At 40.1% G+C, this 24,343-nt stretch overlaps 1 protein-coding gene across 2 annotated transcripts; it reads left to right on the top strand.

The window, feature by feature from the left end:
* Positions 1 to 11,532: 11,532 nt before the first annotated feature.
* LOC131146998 (uncharacterized) lies at positions 11,533 to 23,239 on the top strand. Of its 2 annotated transcripts, XM_058096904.1 has the most exons (5): positions 11,533 to 11,944; positions 12,033 to 12,212; positions 12,313 to 12,554; positions 13,113 to 13,386; positions 22,285 to 23,239. In XM_058096904.1, exons 1-4 carry the CDS (start codon positions 11,651 to 11,653, stop codon positions 13,360 to 13,362), a joined length of 966 nt encoding a protein of 321 aa, XP_057952887.1. In that variant the 5' UTR covers positions 11,533 to 11,650; the 3' UTR covers positions 13,363 to 13,386; positions 22,285 to 23,239. The 2 variants fall into 2 exon arrangements, with proteins under 2 accessions (XP_057952887.1, XP_057952886.1); XM_058096903.1 differs by having other exon boundaries at positions 11,553 to 11,944; positions 13,113 to 23,239.
* The last annotated feature ends 1,104 nt before the right edge of the window (positions 23,240 to 24,343 follow it).

The following is a 24,343-nucleotide window of genomic DNA, read 5'->3' as shown; positions in this document are numbered from 1 at the left end:
CTTTGTTATTTTTTTTTGCATTATGGCTATTATATTTCTTGAATTACTAAAAGTTATAACTCTATTTTATGTTTTGAGGATACTAAACTGCTTGAGTAAGTAGTTGTGGATATATTGTCAATATATTACTCAATTAGGTCACTTATATATAGACATATTTTTGGGAAATGTTTTGTTTTCAAACGACATGTTGCCAAATTCTCTAAAAACCTTTTCCCAAACATATCTTGTGTTCAGATGATTATTCGCCTATGTACTTAAATGTTTATTTAGGCCCTTTTTGTTGTTGTTAAAAGGGGGAGAAGTAGGCAAGTATTTATCATAATCAAAAATGAGGAGATTGTTGACCTTATAGGTCATATCCCGTTTTGATTATGACAAATACTTTGATATTTGATGGTTGATGAGTTTATGTGCAGGACCAATCGGAAGTATCATATGGTGCAAGCACGTGATCTTAAAGAAGACGAAGATTCAAAATGTTTATTCATTGTAATTTATATTTATGATTTTGGGTCTGTAATAGTAAGATAGGAAAATAGTCTATAATAATTAATGTCTTACCTGCATGGTAGGTTGGATAAGCTCAAGACCATAGTTGGACCTTAGGGAACACCTTTCGGTCGATCGATGCCGGATTTTTTCGGTATCCTAAAGAAAACCTACAATAACATTAGGACACCCAAACATATATATATATATTTGGTTAAATGGAATGGGTGATTACATGATTAAACAGAACTGAAATGCACTTAAGTTGCATGTTCGGTCGACGTACTGCACAAGTACAATATCACCTGGTCGACCGAACCAAGATCGGGTCAACACTTTAACCACTGCCCAGCCGACCGAGCCATGCCAGTTCATTCTCACCCGGTCGACCAAACTCCCTCAGAGTCAACCGTTTGACCATACGGTCAGCTGAGCCCAAAACGTAAGTCAACGCCCTGGTTGATTGAACTAGTTAGCTCAAAAGCTCCCAGTCGACCAAACTATGCTAAAAAGGAAAATCGCCTCTGGAAATCTAGTTGACCGGTCGACCAAACGTGCACAACTCAGTCAACCGAACCTTGCTTCGGTCGACTGGTGCTCTCAGGTTGCCATAATATTTTTTACTGCAGTTAAATTTTTAAACGGGGTTAATTATGTTAAAATATTTTTAAACAATCTTAATAATACCCTACATGTCCTAAATGGTTATATTTTTGGGGAACTTTATATATACCCCTTCATTTGCAAAAATTAGCATGAGATTAGCAAAATAATTAGCAAATATCCTCTGAATCTCAAAAAACCTATTTTTCATATTCAAGATATATACTCCCATTCTTACTCATCTATATTGCAAATACCACTTAGTAAGAGTGCTCTTGTGTTCATTTCACCAAGCTTAAACTATCACTTGCTCGTTTTGATTGAGATTAATTTTTCTTTGAGAGTAAGCTTCTAGTTTTTCTAGGGGGCTTTGTATATAAGCCATCCATAGGACAACTTCTTAGAACTTCTGAGTTTTACATTTTCATTGCAATACTCAAGAGTTCATCTTGTATTTTGATTGCTAAAATATTTTATACATCATTTTCAAAATATCTCTTGTGCTCATATTTTAGAAATATACATATATATATATATATATATTGAGATATTTGCTTGAGTGCTAAAAGATCTTTGTTATACCTTTTGATTGAGATTATCATTTTATTACAAAGATCAAATAAATATTTTACAAACTATTGTTTGAATATCTCTTGTGATTTATATTGAGAAAAATTAGTTGTTGAGATATTTGAAGTGTGCGTGTGATCTTTGTTTGTGCATTGTGATTGAAAACATTATTTGACACAAAGATCATATCATTTACACTCTCACGCACTTATTGCAATATTTGCATAAATATTTTAGAGTAGACACTTAAACTACACTAAGCTTATCAAATCCTATCTTTTGGTAGTACATTGATTATACAGTGCGTATTGTAGTACATATCTGCTTAGTTGAGAAGCACATTTATTGTACACAAATTCTATTAAGATATCTATTGTATACTAGGCATGGCCTGAGAGGGCGGTAATCTATCCCCGAAGGATTATATAGGTTAAGGTCAGCCCTGTGTTAATTGACCTAGTTGTAAAGGTTGAGGTCAGCCCTGTGCTAATTAACCTAGTTGTTTAGGTGCCGCTCCACCCTTTAAGTGAGCCTATAGTGGTAATCCTTGTGGTTGCTAGCCAAGGCAAGGATGTATGCACTTTGGCCGAACCTCGATAACATATCGCATGTATCATTTTTTTTTTCCCTCACTTTACTTTATTGCATGTGTATATATTTTTATTGATTACATAGATTGACCTTAGGCTTTAATAATACTGTAATTAGTGGATTGACCTAGGGGATAAAATTTTTAAATTCGAATTCACGCCACCCTTTTGGGATTGCACCAAAGCTAATACATTCTCCCCTCCTTATAAAAATTTCATCCTCGAAATTTGCTATCCATACGATTCATCATCCCTTAAATAAAACAGTCTACTTACTTTATTACCTACCCTCACTTATGGCGGATGAATATTGTGGTTACATTCAGGGTTTTTGGAGATTACATATATAAAATAAAATTCTCTCAAAACCAAAATACTACTTATTAACTAACCCATACATACACTGCCTAACCTGCAAAAGAAACATTACATAATTACTTCCACTTTTCTGATTACAACTGAGCTCCACTAAATAAATGTTGATATTTCTGCCTTATCTATTCCTTGAGTTCCCAAGATGCTTCTTCTATTGCGTGATTTCTCCACAGGACTTTCACTAAAGGAATCTTCTTATTACGTATTCCTGCTCTTTTCTGTCCAGAATTTGTACTGGTACCTCCTCATAAACTAGTGAATCACTAAGCTCTAATTCACCATAACTAACCACATGAGAAGGGTCTAGGACGTATTTCCTCAACATGGAAACATGGAATACGTCATGTATCTTGGACAACACAGGTGGTAAAGCTAGCTTGTAGGCAACCGGCCCAACTTTCTTTAGAATCTCAAAAGGGCCAATGAACCTAGGGCCAAGTTTACCTTTCTTCCCAAATCTCATAGCCCGTTTTAACGGGGCTATTTCCAAAAACACATGGTCAACGATATCAAACTCCAACTTCTTACAGCGATTATCGACGTAACTCTTCTGTCGGCTTTGAGCTGCACTGGTTTCTGTCTCTGATGAGCTAAACCTTATCATATGCTCGTTATACTAACTCTAGCCCCACAACTCACCACTCACCCATTTCATCCCAATATAAAGGAGAACGACATCTCCTACCATAGAGCGCCTCAAACAGTGTCATGCCAATGCTGGCTTGATAATTGTTATTATACGCAAACTCCACCAGCGGCATAAAATGGGTCCAACTACCCCCAAAGTCTAGCACGCATGCTCGAAGCATATCTTCTAATATATGAATCAACCTCTCAGTTTGCCCATCTGACTAAGGATGGAATGTCGTGCTAAAAGATAACTGAGACCCTAGAGCTTCCTGCAAGCTCCTCCAAAATTGTGACGTGAAACGCAGGTCCCGATCTGACACTATAGACACAGGCACACCGTGAGAACGGACTATCTTCTGAATATAAATCTCTGCCAGTCTGTTAATGGAGTAGCTCATCTTGATGGGAAGAAAATGGGCGGTCTTAGTCAAATGATCTACAAATCACCTAGATTGCATTTTGGCCATGCAATGCCAACGGCAACCCTAAAACAAAATCCATAGATATGGGATCCCATTTCCACTCTAGGATAAAAAGTGGCCGCAACTGGCCTGCCGGCCTCTAGTGCTCAACTTTTACCTACTGGCACGTTAAACATTGTGCTACATATTCAGCAATTTCTTTCTTCATAGCACTCCACAAATAAGACTCCTGCAAATCCCTATACATTTTCATGCTGCCCGGATGAACTGTGTATAAAGATCTGAGCCTCTTCTAAGATGGTCTTTTTGATATCAACATTAGCAAGAACACATAATCTAAAACGGAACAAAAAAGCCCCGTCATCTGTGATACTAAACTCCTCTCCTTGACCACATTATACTCTAACCATTACCTCTGCTAATTCTGGATCATCTTTTTGAGTAGCTTTAATCCTTTCCTATAGAGTAGGCTACACCACTAAACTAGCAACATATACCTGAGGACCACTCTTGACCAACTCTATGCTGAGTCTCTCCGAATCCATCATGATTGGATAATGAATCTCCATAGCTGCCAGCACTGGTCCCACAAACTTCCTGCTTAATGCATCAGCTACCACATTTGCTTTTCTTGGATGGTAACTGATAGTACAATCAAAATCTTTAATAAGCTCCAACCACCTTCTCTGCCTCATGCTCAGTTCCTTCTAAGTGAAAAAGTACTTTAGACTCTTATAGTCGGAGAAGATTTCGCATTGCTCACCATACAGGTAATGCCTCCGAATCTTCAACGCACGTATTACAGAAGCCAATTCAAGATCATGGGTAGGGTAGTTCTTTTCATATTCTTTCAACTGCCTAGAAGCATACACTACCACCCTACCATGCTGCATCAATACACATCCAAGTCCCTTCAAGGATGTATCACTGTAGATAACATAACCCTCACCCCCTGACGAGATGATCAGCACTAGTGTCGTGACAAGTCTTTGCTTCAGTTCCTGGAAACTCTACTCATGGCTGTCGTCCTATTCAAATCTGGTATTCTTCCTAGTCAGTCGTGTCAGAGGCCCTGATAACATTGAGAATCCCTCAACAAAACGACAGTAATACCCAGCTAGCCCCAAGAAACTTTTAATCTCTTGGACGTTCCTTGGTCTAACCAAATTCACTACCACATCAATTTCACTAAGATCCATAGAAATTCCCTCCCCTAAGATGGCGTGCCCAAAAAACACAACCTTCTCGAGTCAGAATTCACATTTTCTGAACTTGGCGTATAACTTCTTTTCCTTGAGCATCTGTAAAACCTGTCTCAAAAGCGTCTCATGCTCCTCATAACTCATCGAATAAACCAGTACATCATCAATAAAAATAAAAACAAAATGGTTTAAATATTGGTGAAAGACTCTATTCAAGTCCATAAATACAACATGAGCATTTGTCATACCAAACAGTATAACGAGGAGTTCATAATGCCCATATCTGGTCCTGAAAGCTATCTTCAAGACGTCTTCTACTTTCACTTTCACCTGATGATAGCCTGATCTGAGGTCAATCTTAAAATACACCTATGTACCCTGGACCTAGTCAAATAAATCATCTATACGGGGTAGAGGATGCTTGCTCTTGATTGTCACCTTATTAATTTCCCTATAACCTATACACATCCTCATGGAACTATCTTTTTTCTTCACAAATAACACTGGAGCTCCCCACGAAGATATACTAGGCTATATAAAACCCTTATCTTGCAACTGATTCTTTAATTCTGCCAACTCTGCTAGTGCCATTTGGTAAGGTGCTTTAGAGATCGACGCTCTAGAAGCATTCAATAGGAAAATCTACCTCACGATCAGGTGGCAAGCCTAGTAGTTCATTTTGAAAAACATATGAAAACTCCTTTACCACTGGCGTACTAGTAACCTTCAATACATTCACTGACATTTCCTTCACAAAGGCCACGAACCCCTAACAACCACTCAAGAGCAGTTTCCTTGCCTGAATAGCTGAACCTAACTAAGGTAGGGATTGCACTAGCGACCCTATGAACCTGAATTCTGATCTTCCCGGAGGTCTGAATATTACTTCTTTCAAACAACAGTCTATGCTGGCGTAATTAACTACCAACCAGTCCATACCAAAAATTACATCCAACCCATGCATATCCAATACTATCAAATCAGCTGGCAAGACTTTTCCCTGAATATCAACTAGATAGCCTCGGAGCACTCGGCTAACCCTTACTACTACCTTTGTCGGTGTAGTGACTAACAGTTCAGTGTCTAACAATTATGTTCCTGCTCCATATAATCTAATACACCACATAGACAAGAACGAGTGTGTGGCTCCTAAATCAAACAAACAATAACTTTAAATAAAAGCATATTAATCATACCTATCATCACATCACCGACTGTCTCAGCATCCCCAGGTGTCAAAGCATAGACCCTTGTTGGATCTACATTCCTCTGCTAGCCATCGTGGGGCGCTTGATAGCCTCCTCGGTACAGTTTGGGAGTAGGAGCAGTATCTGATGGTGTAGGGAAGTCTCGCACCAGATGTCCCTGTTTACCACAGTGATAGCAAACAACTCTCTCCACTCGACACCCTCCCTAGTGTCTCTTCCCACAAGTATGATAGACAGCAAAACTCTGCACCACTTGAACCTCATGACCTCCATTATCCTACCTCTGTCATCTGCTATAGTTTCTTCTCCTCCACTAACCCTACCTAGATCCCTACTGGAAACCTGAAGGTGCAGATCTCTTCTTCAGTCCCTACTCTTCTACATCCATATGCTCACTAGCCTTGGCCAAGGCTGCTCAGTTGGCTAACTCAGCAAAGTCCTGTATCTTTAGCACTACCACTTGCTTGTATATGCCTTGCCTCAATCCTCTTTCAAACTTTCTCACCTTCTTTACTTCATTAGGAACAATATACGGAGCGAAAGAAGATAGCTCTATAAACCGCGCCACACACTGCTAGACTGACTGCTGTCCCTGCTTCAGATTAATGAACTCTTCCACTTTAGCTTCCCTGACAATACTTAGAAAATATCTGTCAAAGAATAATTCTTTAAATCGGTCCCATATCATAACTATCGGTGTTGTCCTCTACTATTCCAGAAGTTTCACCGCAGTCCACCACCTCTCGGCCTCCCCTGTTAGTTTATAGGTCATGAAGAGGACTCTCTGTTCCTCCGTACACTGTAATACGGAAAAGACTTTCTCGATTTCCTGCATCCAACTCTCGGCGGCTGCAGGATCAACTCCTCCTGAAAATTCCAGAGGATTCATCTTAGTAAACTTCTTTATCGTACACCCATGGCTTGCAAATGGGCCTCTCTACTCTCTGGAGCTCCTGACAATCTCAACCATAACCTACTGAGCCACACTGCGTAATACTGCATCACAATCAGCCCCGCCTGTACTCGAGGCTCTTGCTCCATCACTACCACTCGCATGGGCACTACCTCCTCCTCAGTCTATCCTGAAAAATAATAAATGTGATTTAAAGACCCTATCCTTATAATTTACGCACCTAACATAGCCCTTATCTTGACATCCCCATCTTATTCCTAGATCAAGTCCAACGTTCTAGAAACACAACCTGACAATAGTTTACTATGGTTTTCCTGAAATCGTCACCCCAGGAAAAACATAGAAACCATCATGGAATTCATGCCTCTAGACTACAAGACAAAACCTTAAATTCTTTTCCTATACTCTGGTATCGTTTCCGCTACACTCTGAAGTCTACAGAACCTAGCAACCTGGGCTTTAATACCAAACTGTAATGACCTGCTTATTTTACAAATTTTTTCTGTTCCATAGTAATATCTAATATAATAATTCTGTAAAATCATAATCAACCTAGACCCATAAGTACCAAGGAAATACCTGAAACACCACACAGATTCCTAAGTAGCGGGAAACATAAAATCATATACATATCAAATAGTCCAACCAACACATTACCAGAGTCTTAGTACAACTATCATATACTTACACATATCCCAAAAACATCCAAAAGTGGCCTAGGGTCACCACCCAAAAATCTGTCAGACTCTAGCAACAAGACTTACCCTTCAGAAAGGATAAAACAGTTGAGCTCTAATGTTGTGGAGCTTTATCCGCTCTTCTATCCGGGGCTCCTGAAATTTTTAGATAATTGGGGTGAGACACCTCTCAGTAAAGGAAATAAACTAATATCAGTGTATGGCAACACGAGTAATTTTGTGATATACATATAATAGTGTAAAAATCATACTTAGTAAATCTACCCGTATCATATCTGTGGAAAACATATTTTATCATATCATGGTATAATATACTGGATTTCTATACATATAAATTATCTCATATAACTGTACATAGAAAACAACCTAGATGGATAGTTGGCTGGTGTCATGTCTTACCCCCACATAACTGGATTGTGTAGCCCGAAGGTGGGACCTAGCAATGGCTGGGCAACCATGCTAGATCAAACAAAAGTCTGTAAGTACAATGATTCTGCTCCTCCTGGTCCAGACACTAGAGGGATTCCTGTGCTACAATAAGCCACATCGACTGCGATCTCCCACTGTCCCGTACGGCAAGCGGTAGCACTAACATAATCATGATTGTGATCATATAGCTATAGTACTGTGCTCCGTGAAAACCTAAACCAAACCAATCAGGTTCTGATAACATATAAAGTTTCTGCTTAAGATACAACTTGTTCGTCAACGACTTGGACATATACTGACTCTCTAGTTTCAGCCAAACTGCTACTGGTGATTCCTCATCCATGACGTGATACATCACTTCATCAGCTAGACAAAGTCTGATAGTTGTCATACCCTTCATTTCCAATTCCTTCTAACTCATGTCGTCCATGCCTTTCGGTCGCCTTCCGTATTATGCTTTCACTATACCGTACTGCACTAACAAATCCTTAGTCCGAAATTTCCTAATCTATCAAACTTGACAATGTCAAACTTTGCAGAAGAAATTCCAACCATTGTAACCAATAGCTCTGGTACCAATTTGTTGTTCAAATTAATGCACAGTGGAAAAATCAAATTGTGTAATGCAGCAACTAATGATGAACATTACGAAAACATAATCACATGAATCATAAGGAAAGCAAATAAACAATAGAACAAGAATTAATGTTGTTTGACAATGTGCCTATGTCCACAGATGCAAGCAACAGCTGAAATTCACTGTCTATCAAAATTAGGGTTACAACATTATATTTATGCTAACCCTACACATACAGAGGGATTAGAAAGTTCCCTAAATACCCCTATATCAATCCCAGGAGGATTTTCCTCTGAATTCCCAACCTATTGATCTTCTTAATTCAAAATTCAAAAAATAGCGCCAAACAAAACCGTCGACGATTTCAGAAAACCGTCAAAAGTTTCTTATTGAGATTAAATCATCAATGTAACCATCAAAGGTTTTTTCTTGAATCTAAAACCGTCAATGTAACCTTCGACTCATTATGCAAATAGTCGATGATTTTCTCTTATAGTCCAGCATGCTTTCTTTATACATATGTTCAATTCAATATAAGCCACATACTACAACAATATGATTGGTCCATTATCCTAGTTGTTGTAGGCTGCTCCATATTGGATGCAGTCCCTTAATATAAGTGAATCTAGGATTTCAACTTTTCAGTTCTCACTCTTATTTCTCAATCTCAATTTCTCACCCGACCCCCTCTATGAGTGCAACTTTGCCTCTGCGCTGCGATACTGTCATCGCTACTACCTTGTGGCTTTGCCTCCCTCCCTAGTTCCCACTTGGCCAGGTTAGCACAACCACTCTACAGTCTGCAAATCGAAGCAAAAGCCTCCAAGTCTCCAACCTCGCAAGTGAAAGCCTCGATATTGACTTACCGGAAGCTTAAGGGCTCTTCTTTGCTTGAGTCTCTCCTTGTTCATTGGACATCCTACCTTAGCACATGCAACCATTTCCTCCCAACCTTTTCTCTATTGAAGGCTCGAAGGCTCTTTTTGCTCAATGTGAGTCATTTCCTCTTCTCCATCTCCTTAACTATTTTTTCCTTTTACTAGTTTAGGATTACTGAAGTGTTGAAGCACAAAATTGATGTTCCACTATTTGAATGGTCAAATGCAAAATTGATTTTAATGTTCTAATATTCAAAAATCATAAAAGGGGATCGTCCACCCCCCGGCATATGCTCGGGTGGTAAGGACGGAATCTCGCAGGCCGCTTAACGGAGATGTTGAGAGTTCGAACCTTACCATTCCGAGCGCACATCTGCTATTTACCCCTGCACATGGAGGGTATTGTGCATGCAGACATGGGATTAGTTTCTCTCGTCAGGCCCATCAGATTGTGTGCCAGGATGCATGCCAGGTTGTGTGCCCCAAAGGAGAGTGTCAGCTAGTGGTGATAAGGATGAAAGGAACTCGATGTAATAAAATAAAATAAAATAAAAGGGGATTGTCCAAACAGAAAAAATGCATCCGCGGTACCAAAAAAATCGAAATCAAACTACCCAATATTCGATTCTTTAGGGGATAATAAGTTGAGTTAGGTTTCAATTTCGATTTAGCAATATTAAAAATCGCAAATTTCAGTTTGAGTTTTGATTTGATTTATAATGAACCATTACACCCCGAGTTTTTTTCCCGTTTATCTTTTTTTTTTTAAATATTAAATAATACCTTTAAAAAAAAAATAATTCCTGGAATAACTTTAATGTATTCTCGCTACTTGGTCCAACAAGATTTAAACAAACCTCACTAGGCCAAGTGGCGAGATTTAAACGGCAAAGGGAATTCATGTGTTGATGCGTGGCGGCCAAATCTCGCTGAATGAAGTAGCTCCATCCAATGAGATTTGCGTGGATTAGAAGAATAAGGCAATTCATGGATGCTGCTTGCTGGATGGTCCCTCCCAAGTAAAGGCTCTGGAGGAGGCCTGTAAAAAAGATGGTTTTATTGTTCTACCCATCAAGGTTGTTCCTTCACGCCTAAATGATACTGATCTCAAAACCCTCTTATGTACAAAATTTATCCCTTGAATTTCCTTCACAAATCCAAAAACAGCATAAGCTTTGTTACCCTCATCATCTTTGATGCAACCCATGTTATGTTTATTCATCATATGGCCAACTCAGAGAATCTCAACTCAAATCACAATACAACACAAACAACAGAGCTAAGAAGAATTTCATTTTTCAATTTTCATTACCTTCTAGGGCGATAAATCTACAAGGTACAGACTAATAAATTACCAGTGAGGTTTTCATGGTGCATCAAGTGATACTGTTACAAAGCATAAACTCTAAAAACTAGCTGAAGAAGACTTGCCCTGAAGTCCAACATCCGGTCTTGGCTTGCCAACCAATTGGAAGAGGCTCACAAATCAATTATCACAGAGCGATGCCATGAGCTCTCGTGGTGACCCCCAAATCGGAAGATCAAAGAAATATTACTTCATCCGATCCTCTTAAGCATTGCACATGAGTCATGAATTATTCGAAACATTATCAAAATGGCTTCCTAAGCTTCTGTCTGCAATTCAAACATTGTTTATGAACTGTCTTATTCTTACAAATTTCGTTAGATAGAATAGCGAGATTCACTACACCATCTTATGAGATTTGACCGCTATGCATAACACATGAATTTTCTTTATCATTTAAATCTCGTTGAATCAAGTCACAAGATTCCGTTACAATTATTACGAAAATTATTTTTCCTATTATTTAATATATATTTAAAATAATAAACTGGGAAAAAACTCACCCCTCCTAGCCACATAATTTCTCTTCTTTTTTTTTTTTTTTTCTTTCTTTATTTAAAGCATATCCGCCATTGACCATTGTGCATAACTCTCTCTCTCTCTCTCTCTCTCTCTCTCTCTCTCTGAAAATCACAACAGGCAGCTTGCATATATTGATAAGAGTAGATCAACAAAGGTGGTGCTGTCCAGTTAAGCAATGAGCGAGCAGGTGAACCACCAGAGGATCAAAACCAATGGGATATGGATGCACGTAGCGGAGCAAGGGAGTGGAAGTGGGAGACCCTTGGTTCTGCTGATTCATGGGTTCCCGGAGCTCTGGTACTCGTGGCGCCATCAGATCACCCATTTGGCCAACCACGGTTACCACGTGGTGGCCCCTGACATGAGAGGCTACGGTGACACCGACGCTCCCCTACCCCCCAATTCCTACACCGTTTTCCACCTCGTGGGTGACCTTATCGGCCTTCTTGACCATTTTGGTGCTCAACAGGTACATAGGATCTACTACTCATTCTGAAGTCTTTCTCTGATTTTAATGGGGTTAGATCTGTTTGGGGTTTGATTTTGAGAATTAACAGGCATTTGTGGTGGGACATGACTGGGGATCAATTGTTGCGCGGTGTCTGAGCCTGTTCAGGCCGGACAGAGTGAAGGGGTTGGTTCTTCTGAGTGTTCCGGTTACCCCCAGACCCCAAATCAAATATGTCGACCTCTTCAGACACAGATTTGGGGACGGGTTTTACATGTGCCAGTTTCAGGTGCTCTCTCTCTCTCTCTCTCTCTCTCTCTCTCTCTCTCTCTCTCTCTCTCTCTCATATGGTCAGAATGGTTAAATATGTATATGTGTGTGTATTTTAGGAAGCAGGGAGAGCAGAGAAGTCATTTGGGAGGTACGATTATGTGACGGTGATGAAGAAATTCTTACTAATCGACCAGACAGACCCTCTGGTAGCTCCTCCGGGCATGGAGATCATCGATGCTCTGCCCACACCATCTTCGTTGCCTGCTTGGATTGCAGAGGAAGACATCAAGTTCTACGCAGACCAGTTTCAGAAATCTGGTTTTACTGGACCCCTCAACTATTACCGTGCATTTGACCTGTGAGTGTGAACAGTTAACTCACCTTTTGACTCAGTCCATCTTTATGTCTGCATTTAGTTCTCTGTCGATGATTTACACTCATGCTAAAAAATTTTGCTATTGGTCATGGTAGGATTTTCTATGAATTGCTTGACTTTTCAAACCCTCATCAATTTTAACTACTCAAAAAATCCTAGAACTTGTAGCCATTTAACTGCAGCTGTAATGGCGGATCTCATTGTAGGATTTTCTCTGAATTGCTTGATTTTTCATACCCATCAATTTTAACTACTCAAAATATCCTAGAACTTGTAGCCATTTAACTACTCAAAATCCTCTGTCCTTATTCCTCGGCTCCATCTTTGTTATTATTATTTTTTTCCTGTTTTTATCACAATCGTTTATGCATTTATACAATAAAATGGTAAATGGTAACATGACATAAAGAGAAGACGGATGACTGAGGCACAAAATTCCTCCTAATAACAACTTCATATCTAGTTGTCTATTGTGGTCAGTGATCTCCAACCTTGAGAGTCAAATGCCATGACTTACCCGTCACTGTTACATGGGTGCAGGAACTGGGAGCTTCTTGCACCTTGGGATGGCTCAAAAATCACAGTTCGGACGAAGTTCATAGTTGGGAATAAGGACATTGGCTTTGATAGCGGGACAAGGGCATACATTGAAGGAGATGAGTTTCAGAAGGTTGTCCCAAACCTGGAAATGGTAATTCTGGACGGCCACCACTTTATCCAGCAGGAGAAAGCTCAAGAGGTCTCCAATGAAATCCTGTCCTTCTTGCGCACCTTTCCTCCAGAACAGTAGCGGAGTTAATTTCTTCACTCTCTTGTCAGTACAATCTCATCATTCGCTCTCAATAATTATGTTTGAAAACTAATAATATAAAATGATACAAATTTAGATGCAAATAAAAAATATGAATCTTAAACAAGGTTCATAATAGGCGGTACGGATATCTCCTTTTCTTTAAGGAGATTCAAATTTTCTCCTATTATTTGGTTTAGCCCACGACACTAGAACTTCTCAAGACTTGTCTTTCCTAGGATACAACAACCCATTAAAATCGTACGACTCACTCTAATTCTGCACAAATTGAGGAGTTCAAAACTCCACTAAAAATACCTTTCTTTACTTGCCAAACTCTCTAGATTTAAGATAAGAATTATATGATGAGAATGAAGAGAAGAAATTAGTATGTTATGCTAATACTTCAAGGGCTTATTTAGTGGCACAAAATGACCCTTTATTCTCTATGTACACAATAAATATGATATATATATATATATATATATATATAGTAAGTAAATACATACTTAGATCCAAGGTAAATTCATATAATTAATTATGCATTTATCAAATACATGAATGAATGACCATAATTAATTGTGGATGTATCACCCAATAAGGTACGTGATTTTTTTCCTAGATAACAATAAAATAATATAATAATATTAAAGTATACCAACAATTTTCTCCTTATTTTAATATTATGTATGTACCATGTGTAAGAACCCGAACTCTGATAATGAGTTAATATATATAAAGAGAGGGAAATTTTGGTAAAAGAGTAGGTTCGTCGACGAAGACGGATTTCGTCGACGAGGCCTTTGTTATTCTTGTCGACGAAATTCAAAGTCTCGTCGACGAGAAAAAAGCCGAGGGGTTCAGGGAAATTTAAATATCAGGGTTCGTCGACGAAATCGCTGCCTCGTCGATGAAATCCCTGAACACCTCGTCGACGAGGAGACCAATTCGTCGACGAAGCCTCTCGAGTCAAGGATCTTTATAAGGATATTTTGGGATTACTTTGGGACTAAGTTTTCCCAAAATCTCTCTCTCTCTCTAGAACTCTCCCTACACTCTCTCTTTCTCTCTCTCTCTAATTTTCTTTGTCGTTCGTTGCTGGATTCATAAATCCAATGATACTGCGAGGATCAGTGAAGGATTCTTTACGTTTCTATTGGATTGGAATATCATTTCGAAGGATTTCAGGTTTCGGGCCAAAATCGAGGTAAGGCTCGATTTTCATTTCTGATTCAGTATATGTATAGTAATACAGATCGTAAGTATGTTTTGTACTGTGGTTTGTAGATTTCGGAGTCTCGGTTCGTAGTTTTGAGGACCATAGAGTTCGTAATTGGATTTCGGGTTAAGATTAGAGGATTCTGTTTATATCAGTCCATTTTTGAAATCAGGATCGATAAGCCTGTAGGCTACGATCGTATGTATGTTTTGGTTATTTATTTGGAAAAATATATTGGGTAAAAATGCAGGATTTTCGAGTTACAGTTTTCAGGAAAATTGGGGATTTCGGGTATCATCTCTATTTTGTTTGGAAATATGTTGGTTTTGTTAAAACTGTATTATTGAGGTAACCGTAATCCATATTTGCATAAACTGTATACTTGAAATTGTAAATGATATGATTTGCTGTAAACCAAATAAGTATGCTATGTATGGTTGTATGTATTTGTTCCAGGTATTATGTAGCGGCTAATTACCGTACGCTGAAATGTATAGGAACGTGTCCAAAATGATTCCAAGAGTTTGTAAAAAAAGTCGTGTATCGGTTAACCACCGTGGGCGAGAGTGGCCAGCTCTATATCCGGGGTGTGAAATATCACCAGTATGTTTCGGCTAGTCACCGAAAGGTGTGTTTTACACCGTATGTAGCCATGGATTCACAGTGGGCCTAGGTTGTCGCAGCGTAGTTGTACATGTGGCAATGTAATCGGGGTGAGACTAGGTGACCTTGTGTAGTTGCGTATGTAGCAATGGATTCACTATTGAGCCTGAGTCGTAGATCTTCATAGTTGCATATGTAGTAATGTAATTGTTGTGAGATTAGGTGACCTTGTGTAGTTGCGTATGAAGTAATGGATTCATCATTAGGCCTTGATCGTCGCAGCGTAGTTGCGTATGTAGCAATGTAATCGCTGTGAGACGAGATGACTTGGTGTAGTTGCGAACTAGTGTGACGACACTGACCGTATGTATGTATTTATGTATGTATGTTGGGTATCGTATGAACTGGAATAGTTTTCTGAAAATACTGGAACTGTATGGAATTATATGAAACTTTACGAATTGTTTCAAACTGTATCGTATGTATAGTGTTATGAAGTATGTAAAATGACACCGGTATGCCACACATTGATATAAATTGTTTTCTTCCTTACTGAGAGGTGTCTCACCCCGAATGTACGTACAATGTTTTTTAGATCCTTCAGGTAGCGGTAAGTAGCATCTTAGCATCTGAGAGCAGGGGTGTCGTAGCTACTGCTAATACCTTTTAGGTATGAGTTTTGGTATCCAGGTTGTCAGGATAGTTTTGTAGACACTTGGGTATGTTTTGTTTTATGGGTATGTTATCCTAGTTTGTATAGACATTGGTATGATACTAGTTGCGTATAACAGACTGTATTTCGCTGCGTATTTTGATGAGTATGGACGTTTGTATGTATGTATATCGAGCATCCGTTCACCCCACGGGATCGAACCCTCTTTTCATGTTATATCATATATGTTTTAAATTGATATGGAGAAAGGTTAAGTTACTTAATTCACCACCTGTGACCCACCTGCGGATTCGAGGCGTGATAGCTTGGTATCAGAGCTAACCAGGTTGTTAGGTCTTGCAGACTTGGTTTGGAGTATTAATGTGTACATACTAGAGTATAGGATGTAGGAAATGGGTAGTGTTGGTCGAGGGTTGTTTTGTTGTTAGATTGGGATTTGTCGACGGTATTCCGTGTTTTTCCTGAGATGACGATTCGAGTAAAGGCAGGGCAGACCATTGACGACTTTCGTGTCAGTGTAACGAAATAGACTTAGACCTGTGAGAATAATAGTTGACATGATTAGGTCTATGATTGTATTAACTGTGTACGATATAGGAATTCTAATCAATTCTTATTCTGTTTTCAGTATGGAGCCCAAGGATAATAACTTGGAGAGTGGCTCCGAGGAGATGGCAAGTGATGAGTCTCCTTCTGTATCTCGTGGTTTGGCGAGACAGGTGATCCGAGAGATTGGGCGGAGTGTTAGGAGACGTGGTAGCTCTTCTACTGATGCAGGGTGTACCATCAAGAGGTTCACACGCATGCACTCTTCAAGAAGCAGAAGCAGAAGGATTTTGGAAGTTCTCCACTGCACTGAGAAGCAGAAGATTTTGTACGCCACCTTCCAGCTGATTAGGGAGGCAGGGCGATGGTGGACAGCAGTGAGCCTACTTGAGAGGCAGAGAGCTGGTCCAACTGATTTGACGTGGGGCCGCTTCAAGGAGGTATTTTTTGAAAAATACTTTCCAGTCTCCACACGGGATGCTAAGGCCGATGAGTTTTCGGGCCTAATGCAGGAAACTTTGATGGTGCAGAGGTATGCTTCCAGATATATCAAGTTATCTCGATTTGCACCATACTTGGTTCCGAATGAGCACGAGAAGTCTCGAATGTTCGAGAGGGGTATGAGGAAAGACATCTGCCGTCTTGTGGGGAGGCTGTAGATCCGTGAGTTCTCTGTTCTGGTGAATTAAGCCACCATTGTTGAGACCGACCTTCGGGGAGATGAGGTAGTACAGGTTTAGGAGAAAATGTCAGTATCTTCTGGTCCTCAGAATGGTCCTTAGCAGAGTAAGTAGAAGAAGAAGAAGAATTACAGTTCTGGTTATCGGCAGAACACCGATCGGCTAAGTTCTCAAGAGGATTCATCCTTCGCACCGTGCACCAAGTGCCATAAATGGCACGATGGTGAGTGTCAGCCATTCTGGGGTGTTTGCTACAACTGTGGCAAGTCGGCCCACATGGCGAAGAGCTGCCAGGAACTGAAGAAGGATATGTCTGCACAGAGCCAGAACCGTGGGAGTAATCAGATGTCTCGAGGGAACTACCAGGCAACCACGGCTCCGGCGAGAGTATATTCACTTACTCCAACAGATGCGGAACACGCTGGGAATGTGGTGACAGGTACCATGTTATTGCTTTCGAATAGAGCTGTTGTTTTGTTTGATTCGGGGGCAACCCATTCGTTCATATCTGCTAGTTATGTGAAATTATGTGGGGTGGAAACCTGTGTGATGAATGAGATGTTGTCTGTGATTACGCCAACTGGGAGTGTAATGACTTGTAGTAAGATGTTAAGAAACTGTCCAGTTGTAATTCAGGAGAGACTACTACTGGCAAATCTTGTAGTATATGACATGTTGGGTTTCGACGTCATATTGAGAATGGATTGGTTATTCTCTAGTTATACGGCGATTGACTGTCGGAAGAAAGTAGTAGTGTTCATACCTCCTGGAAAGCAGGAGTATGAGTTCGTGGGATCGTGTGTGCGTTTGACACCTCAGATTTTATCGGCATTATAGGCAAGGAGGTTACTCTTAGAGGGTTATAAGGGGTACCTAGCTTGTGTGAAGGAACCGCCGCGGGATGTGTTGAGACTCGAGGACATTCGAGTGGTCAACTAATTTTTGGATGTGTTTCCTGAAGAACTACCTGGTTTACCTCCAGATCGTGAGGTGGAGTTTGAGATAGAATTGCTGTTTGGTAAGGCACGGATCTTTAAAACCCCATACCAGATGGCTCCAACAGAATTTTGAGAGTTGAAGGAGCAGTTGCAGGCATTACTGGACCAGGGTTTTATTCGACCGAGTGTTTCACCCTGAGGAGCTCCAGTATTATTTGTGAAGAAGAAGGACGAGTTGATGCGTATGTGTATTGACTACCGTGAGATCAACAAAGTGACGGTGAAGAATCGTTACCATTTGCCTCGTATAGATGATCTTTTTTACCAGTTGGAGGGGACGCATGTCTTTTCGAAGATCGATCTACGGTCAGGGTATCATCAGATGAGGGTTAGGTCTGAGGATATAGCTAAAACTGCTTTCCGAACCAGGTACGACCACTATAAATTCTTAGTTATGCCGTTTGGGTTAACCAATGTGTCAGCGGTGTTTATGGATCTGATGAACAGGGTGTTTCATAACTACCTGGATCAGTTCGTAGTTGTGTTCATCGATGATATTCTAGTATATTCGAAGAGTTCGGAAGAGCACGAGTACCATTTGAGGTTGGTACTACAAATTTTGCGGGAGAATAAGTAATATGCTAAGCTGAAATAGTGTGAGTTCTGGTTGAATCAGGTTGCGTTCTTAGGCCATGTGGTGTCTCAAGGCGGTATCTCCATTGATCCTAGTAAGATTGAAGCTTTGGTCGGCTGGGTTAGACCGAAGAATGTGCAGGAGGTTCGGAGTTTTCTAGGACTGACATGTTACTATCGTCGGTTCGTGGAGGGATTCTTTAAATTGTCTGGACCTCTAACACGATTGACTAAGAAGGGAGTGAAATTTGACTGGACTAGTAATTGCGAGCAGTGTTTTCTTGAGTTGAAGCACCGGCTGGTTACTGCTCCAGTATTGACCACTCCTTCGGGGAATGGGGGTTTTGTGATCTATAGCGACGCGTCCCTAAAAGGTTTGGGATGTGTGCTTATGCAACAAGGTAAGGTGGTAGCTTATGCTTCTCGACAACTTAAGGAGTATGAGAAGAATTACCCTACGCATGATCTGGAATTGGCTGTTATAGTATATGCTCTAAAGATCTGGCGACACTACCTATATGGTGTTCAGTGTGAGATTTTCATTGATCACAAGAGCCTCGGGTACTTTTTCACACAGAATGAGCTGAATATGAGGCAGATGTGGTGACTAGAGTTGATTAAGGACTACGATTGCACGATTAGTTATCACCCGGGAAAGGATAATGTGGTAGCAGATGCATTAATTCGGAAGTCAGAACATGAAGTAGCATCTGCAGTTGTAGCTTAGCATCATATTAGACGGGATCTAGAAAGCCTTGGCGTGGAGTTGGTATCTGGTGATCATCAAGTTTTCATTGTTAGCTTGGTGATCCGACCGACCTTGTATGAGCGTATTAAAGCTACGCATGCTAGTGATGATAAGTTAGCTGAGATTGTAGAGAAGATACAGTAGGGTTTAACTACAGATTTTAACATCTCTGACAGAGGTGTGTTGAGGTTTGGGACCAAACTATGTGTTCCAAAGGACGAGGAAATCAGAAGGACGATTCTAGAGGAAGCGCACCGTTCTCTGTATACACCGGGTGGTACGAAAATGTATTGGGATATGCGCGAGTCCTTCTGGTGGAGTAGTATGAAGAGAGATATTGTCCGGTTTGTGGAGCAGTGTCTGACATGTCAGCAGGTGAAAGCTGAACATCAGAGACCAGTAGGGCCGTTGCAGCCTTTGTCTATTCCGGTGTGGAAATGGGAACACATTTTCATGGACTTTGTTATTGGATTACTGACAGCACTTCACGGGCAGAATGCTATTTGGGTAATTGTGGACAGGTTGACGAAATCTGCTCACTTTGTACCAATGAAGGTTAGCTACCCTTTGAGTAGGCTAGCTGATATGTACGTGCATGAGATTGTGCGAATGCACGGAGTACCGGTGTCCATTGTTTCAGATCGGGATCCGAGGTTTACTTCTTGACTTTGGAAGCGCTTGCAAGAAGCATTGGGGACGAAGCCTACTTTCAATACAGCGTTCCACCTCCAGACTGATGGACAGTCGGAGAAGACAATACAGATCTTGGAAGATATGTTACGGGCTTGTGTATTGGACTTCAGTGGTAGTTGGATTCGGTTTCTGCCACTAATGGAGTTTGCCTATAACAATAGCTTCCAGACTAGTATAGGGATGGCACCATTCGAGGCTTTGTATGGTCAGAGGTGTCGATCTCCTTTGTATTGGGATGAGGTTGATGAACGTCAGGTTTTAGGATGTGAACTTGTGCAGCAGGCGTCTGAGAAGGTAGGTTTGATCCGGGAGAGGATTAGATTCACTCAGAGTTGGCAGAAAAGTTACGTGGATGTTCTCCATCGTGAGTTGGAATTCGAGGTGGGGGGTAAGGTATTCCTTAAAATCGCTCCGATGAAGGGAGTAATGAGATTCGGAAGGAATGGCAAGTTGAGCTCGAGGTATATCGGACCATTCGAAGTCATTGAGCGAGTGGGTCTGGTAGCCTACAAAGTTGTATTATCCCCAACACTATCGAGGGTCCATGATGTGTTTCATGTATCCATGTTGAGAAGGTACGTGTTGGATCCTTCACATGTTCTTAGTTATGATAGTTATAAATTGGAAATACTTTAGTGTATGAGGCGATACCTGTTCTGATCCTGGATCGTAAAGTTCAGAAGTTTCGTACCAAAGAAATACCATTGGTGAAGGTATTATGGCGAAACCATGAGGTTGAGGAAGTTTCTTGGGAACTGGAAACGGAAATACGTCAGAAGTATTAGCAGTTGTTCTGAGTAGTACTTGGATAGCAGGGTGGTATAAGTATGTGTGTATGTATGTAAACCTCTGTTATCGTATTGTATTTAGTGGTTAGTCTCTAGGAGAGTCTTGTGGTATTGTAAGCTCCCGAGACCGTATATGTATGTGACCACGGTATTCCTTCGCCATAAGTGAGGGCATGTATGTATGTATTGTAACGGGACTGCGTATAAATGGCTGCCGTATTCTCTAGAGTGTGTATGTATGTATCATAACGGGGCTGCGTATAAATGGTCGCCGTATTCTCTAGAGTGTGTATGTATGTATCGTGACGGGACTGCGTGTAGGTAATCATCGTTTCACCTCAGAGTAGGTATGTATAGAGTAGTATGAATGAGATTGTAAAGAGAGATTGCAAATTTCGAGGATGAAATTTTTGTAAGGAAGGGAGATTGTAAGAACCCGAACTGTGATAATGGGTTAATATATATAAAGAGATGGAAATTTTGGTAAAAGAGCAGGTTGGTCAACGAAGCCGAATTTCGTCGACGAGGCCTTTGTTATTCTCGTTGACGAAATTCAGAGCCTTGTCAACGAGAAAAAAGCCGAGGAGTTCAGGGAAATTTAAATATCAAGGTTCGTCGACGAAATCACTGCCTTGTCGACGAAATCCCTAAAGACCTCGTCAACGAGGAGACCAATTCGTCGACGAAGCCTCTCAGGTCAAGGGTTTTTATATGGATATTTTGGGATTACTTTGGGACTAAGTTTTCCCAAAAGCTCTCTCTCTCTTTCTCTCTCTAGAACTCTCCCTACACTCTCTCTCTCTAGTTTTCTTTGTCGTTCGTTGCCGGATTCGTAAATCCAACGATACTGCCAGGATTAGTAAAGGATTCTCTACGTCTCTACTGGATCGGAATCTCGTTTCGAAGGATTTCGGGTTTTGGGCCAAAATCGAGGTAAGACTTGGTTTTCATTTCTGATTCAGTATATGTATAATAGTACGGATTGTAAGTATGTTTTGTACTGTGATTTGTAGATTTCGGAGTCTCGGTTCGTAGTTTTGAAGACCATAGAGTTCGTAGTTGGATTTCGGATTAAGGTAAGGAGATTCTGTTTATATTAGTCCATTTTCTAAATTATGATCGGTAAGCCTGTAGGCTACGATCATATGTATGTTTTGGCTACTTATTTGGGAAAATCTATCGGGTAAAAATACGGGATTTTCGAGTTACAGTTTTCGAAAAAATTGGGGATTTCAGGTATTATCTATATTTTGTTTGGAGATATGTTGGTTGTGTTAAAACTGTATTATTGAGGTGACTGTAATCCATATTTGCATAAACTGTATACTTGATATTGTAAATGATATGATTTGCCCTAAACCAAATAAGTGTGATATGTATGGTTGTATGTATTTGTTTCAGGTATTATGTGACAGTTAATTACCGTACGCTGAAATGTATAAGAAAGTGAGTTTCAAAATGATTCCAAGAGTTTGTAAAAACAGTCATGTATCGGTTAACTACCGTGGGCGAAAGTGGCCGACTCTATATCCGGGGTGTGAAATATCACTAGTATGTTTCGGCTGGTCACCAAAGGGTGTGTTTTACATCGTATATAGCAACGAATTCACAGTGGGCCTAGGTCGTCGCAGCATAGTTGTACATGTGGCACTGTAATCGGGGTAAGACTAGGTGACTTTGTGTAGTTGCGTATGTAGCAATGGATTCACTATTGGGCCTGAGTCGTAGATCTTCGTAGTTGCATACGTAGTAATGTAATCGCTGTGAGACTAGGTGACCTTGTGTAGTTGCATATGAAGCAATGGATTCACCATTGGGCCTTGATCGTCGTAGCATAGTTGTGTATGTAGCAATGTAATCGCTGTGAGACGAGGTGACCTTGTGTAGTTGCGAACTAGTGTGACGACACTGACCGTATGTATGTATGTATGTATGTTAGGTATTGTATGAATTGGAATGGTTTTCTGAAAATACTGGAACTGTATGGAATTGTATGAAACTGTACAAATTGTTTCAAACTGTATCATATGTATAGTGTTATGAAGTATATAAAATGACACTGGTATGTCACACACTGATATAAGTTGTTTTCTTCCTTACTAAGAGATGTCTCACCCCGAATGTACGTACAATGTTTTTCAGGTCTTTCAGGTAGTGGTAAGTAGCATCCTAGCGTTTGGGAGCAGGAGTGTCGTAGCTACTGCTAGTACCTTTTAGGTACGAGTTTTGGTATCCAGGTTGTCGGGATAGTTTTGTAGACACCTGGGTATGTTTTTTATTGTGGGTATGTTATCCTAGTTTGTATAAACTCTGGTATGATACTGGTTGTGTATAACAGATCGTATTTCGCTGCGTATTTTGATGAGTATGGACGTTTGTATGTATGTATATCGGGCATCCGTTCACCCCATGGGGTCGGACCCTCTTTTCATGTTGTATCATGTATGTTTTAAATTGATATGGAGACAGGTTAAGTTACTTAATTCACCACTTGGGACCCACCTGCGGGTTCGGAGCGTGACACCATGTATGTAGAGAGTTTAACAATCAAAGATGAATAATTATGCATAATGTAGGTGTGCTCTGCATTGAACCTTCACTTAACGAATAATAATCTTTACTGCAGAGTTAGTAGTGGTCTCAGACTTGAACTATGTCTGCTTAATGGAAATAAAGTATTGTTGCTCACACATAATCATTCAAGTGCTAACGTGAACTTTAATAGCCAACACGTTTCAGGCTTGTGCTAATCTCGGTTTCATAAGCATATTTAAGAATAAGTCCAATTCTCATAAAGAGCGGCTCCACTCTCATGCTCACATAGGTAAAATTTGTCAAGGGTACTCCTGTAACTTTAGCACCCCACTCGTAAGAGATACATATTATCATTAAAAGTTTTAAAACTCAATCTCCTCCATTATAGGATAAATACACTTACACCATAGGGATGAGTAAAAGATAATAGTGCATTTCTTACAATTACCATATGATTCGTTCTTCCCATTGAACCCAATTACAGGATCTCTGGTACTTGGGTTGGGTATCCTCATACGTGGTTCATGATTTTATGGGCTTTAATTCCATCCCCTCAATGTATTCCGGATCATTTCTCTTGCTAAGGACTTAGTTAATGGATCTGTAAAATTTTCAAAAGATTTTATATAACTCACATTAATTATACCACTACTTAAATATGATCTCACAGTACTATGTTTTCTTCTTATGAGTCTAGATTTACTGTTAAATTTACCGTTATAATAACGGTTATTCACTCTACCAATTGTAGCAGTACTATCACAATTAATTAGGATAGGTGGTATTAGTTTTTCCCAAAATGGGATTGCATACAACATATCTCTTAACCAATTTGCTTCTTCACTAGATGATGCTAAAGTAATAAACTTAGCTTCCATAGTTGAGTTAACAATTATTGTTTGTTTTTTAGATTTCTAGCAAATAG

This window comes from Malania oleifera, chromosome 1, assembly GCF_029873635.1.
Source record: "Malania oleifera isolate guangnan ecotype guangnan chromosome 1, ASM2987363v1, whole genome shotgun sequence".
Lineage (NCBI taxonomy): Eukaryota > Viridiplantae > Streptophyta > Magnoliopsida > Santalales > Ximeniaceae > Malania > Malania oleifera.
This window is presented reverse-complemented; position numbering and strand designations above follow the sequence as displayed.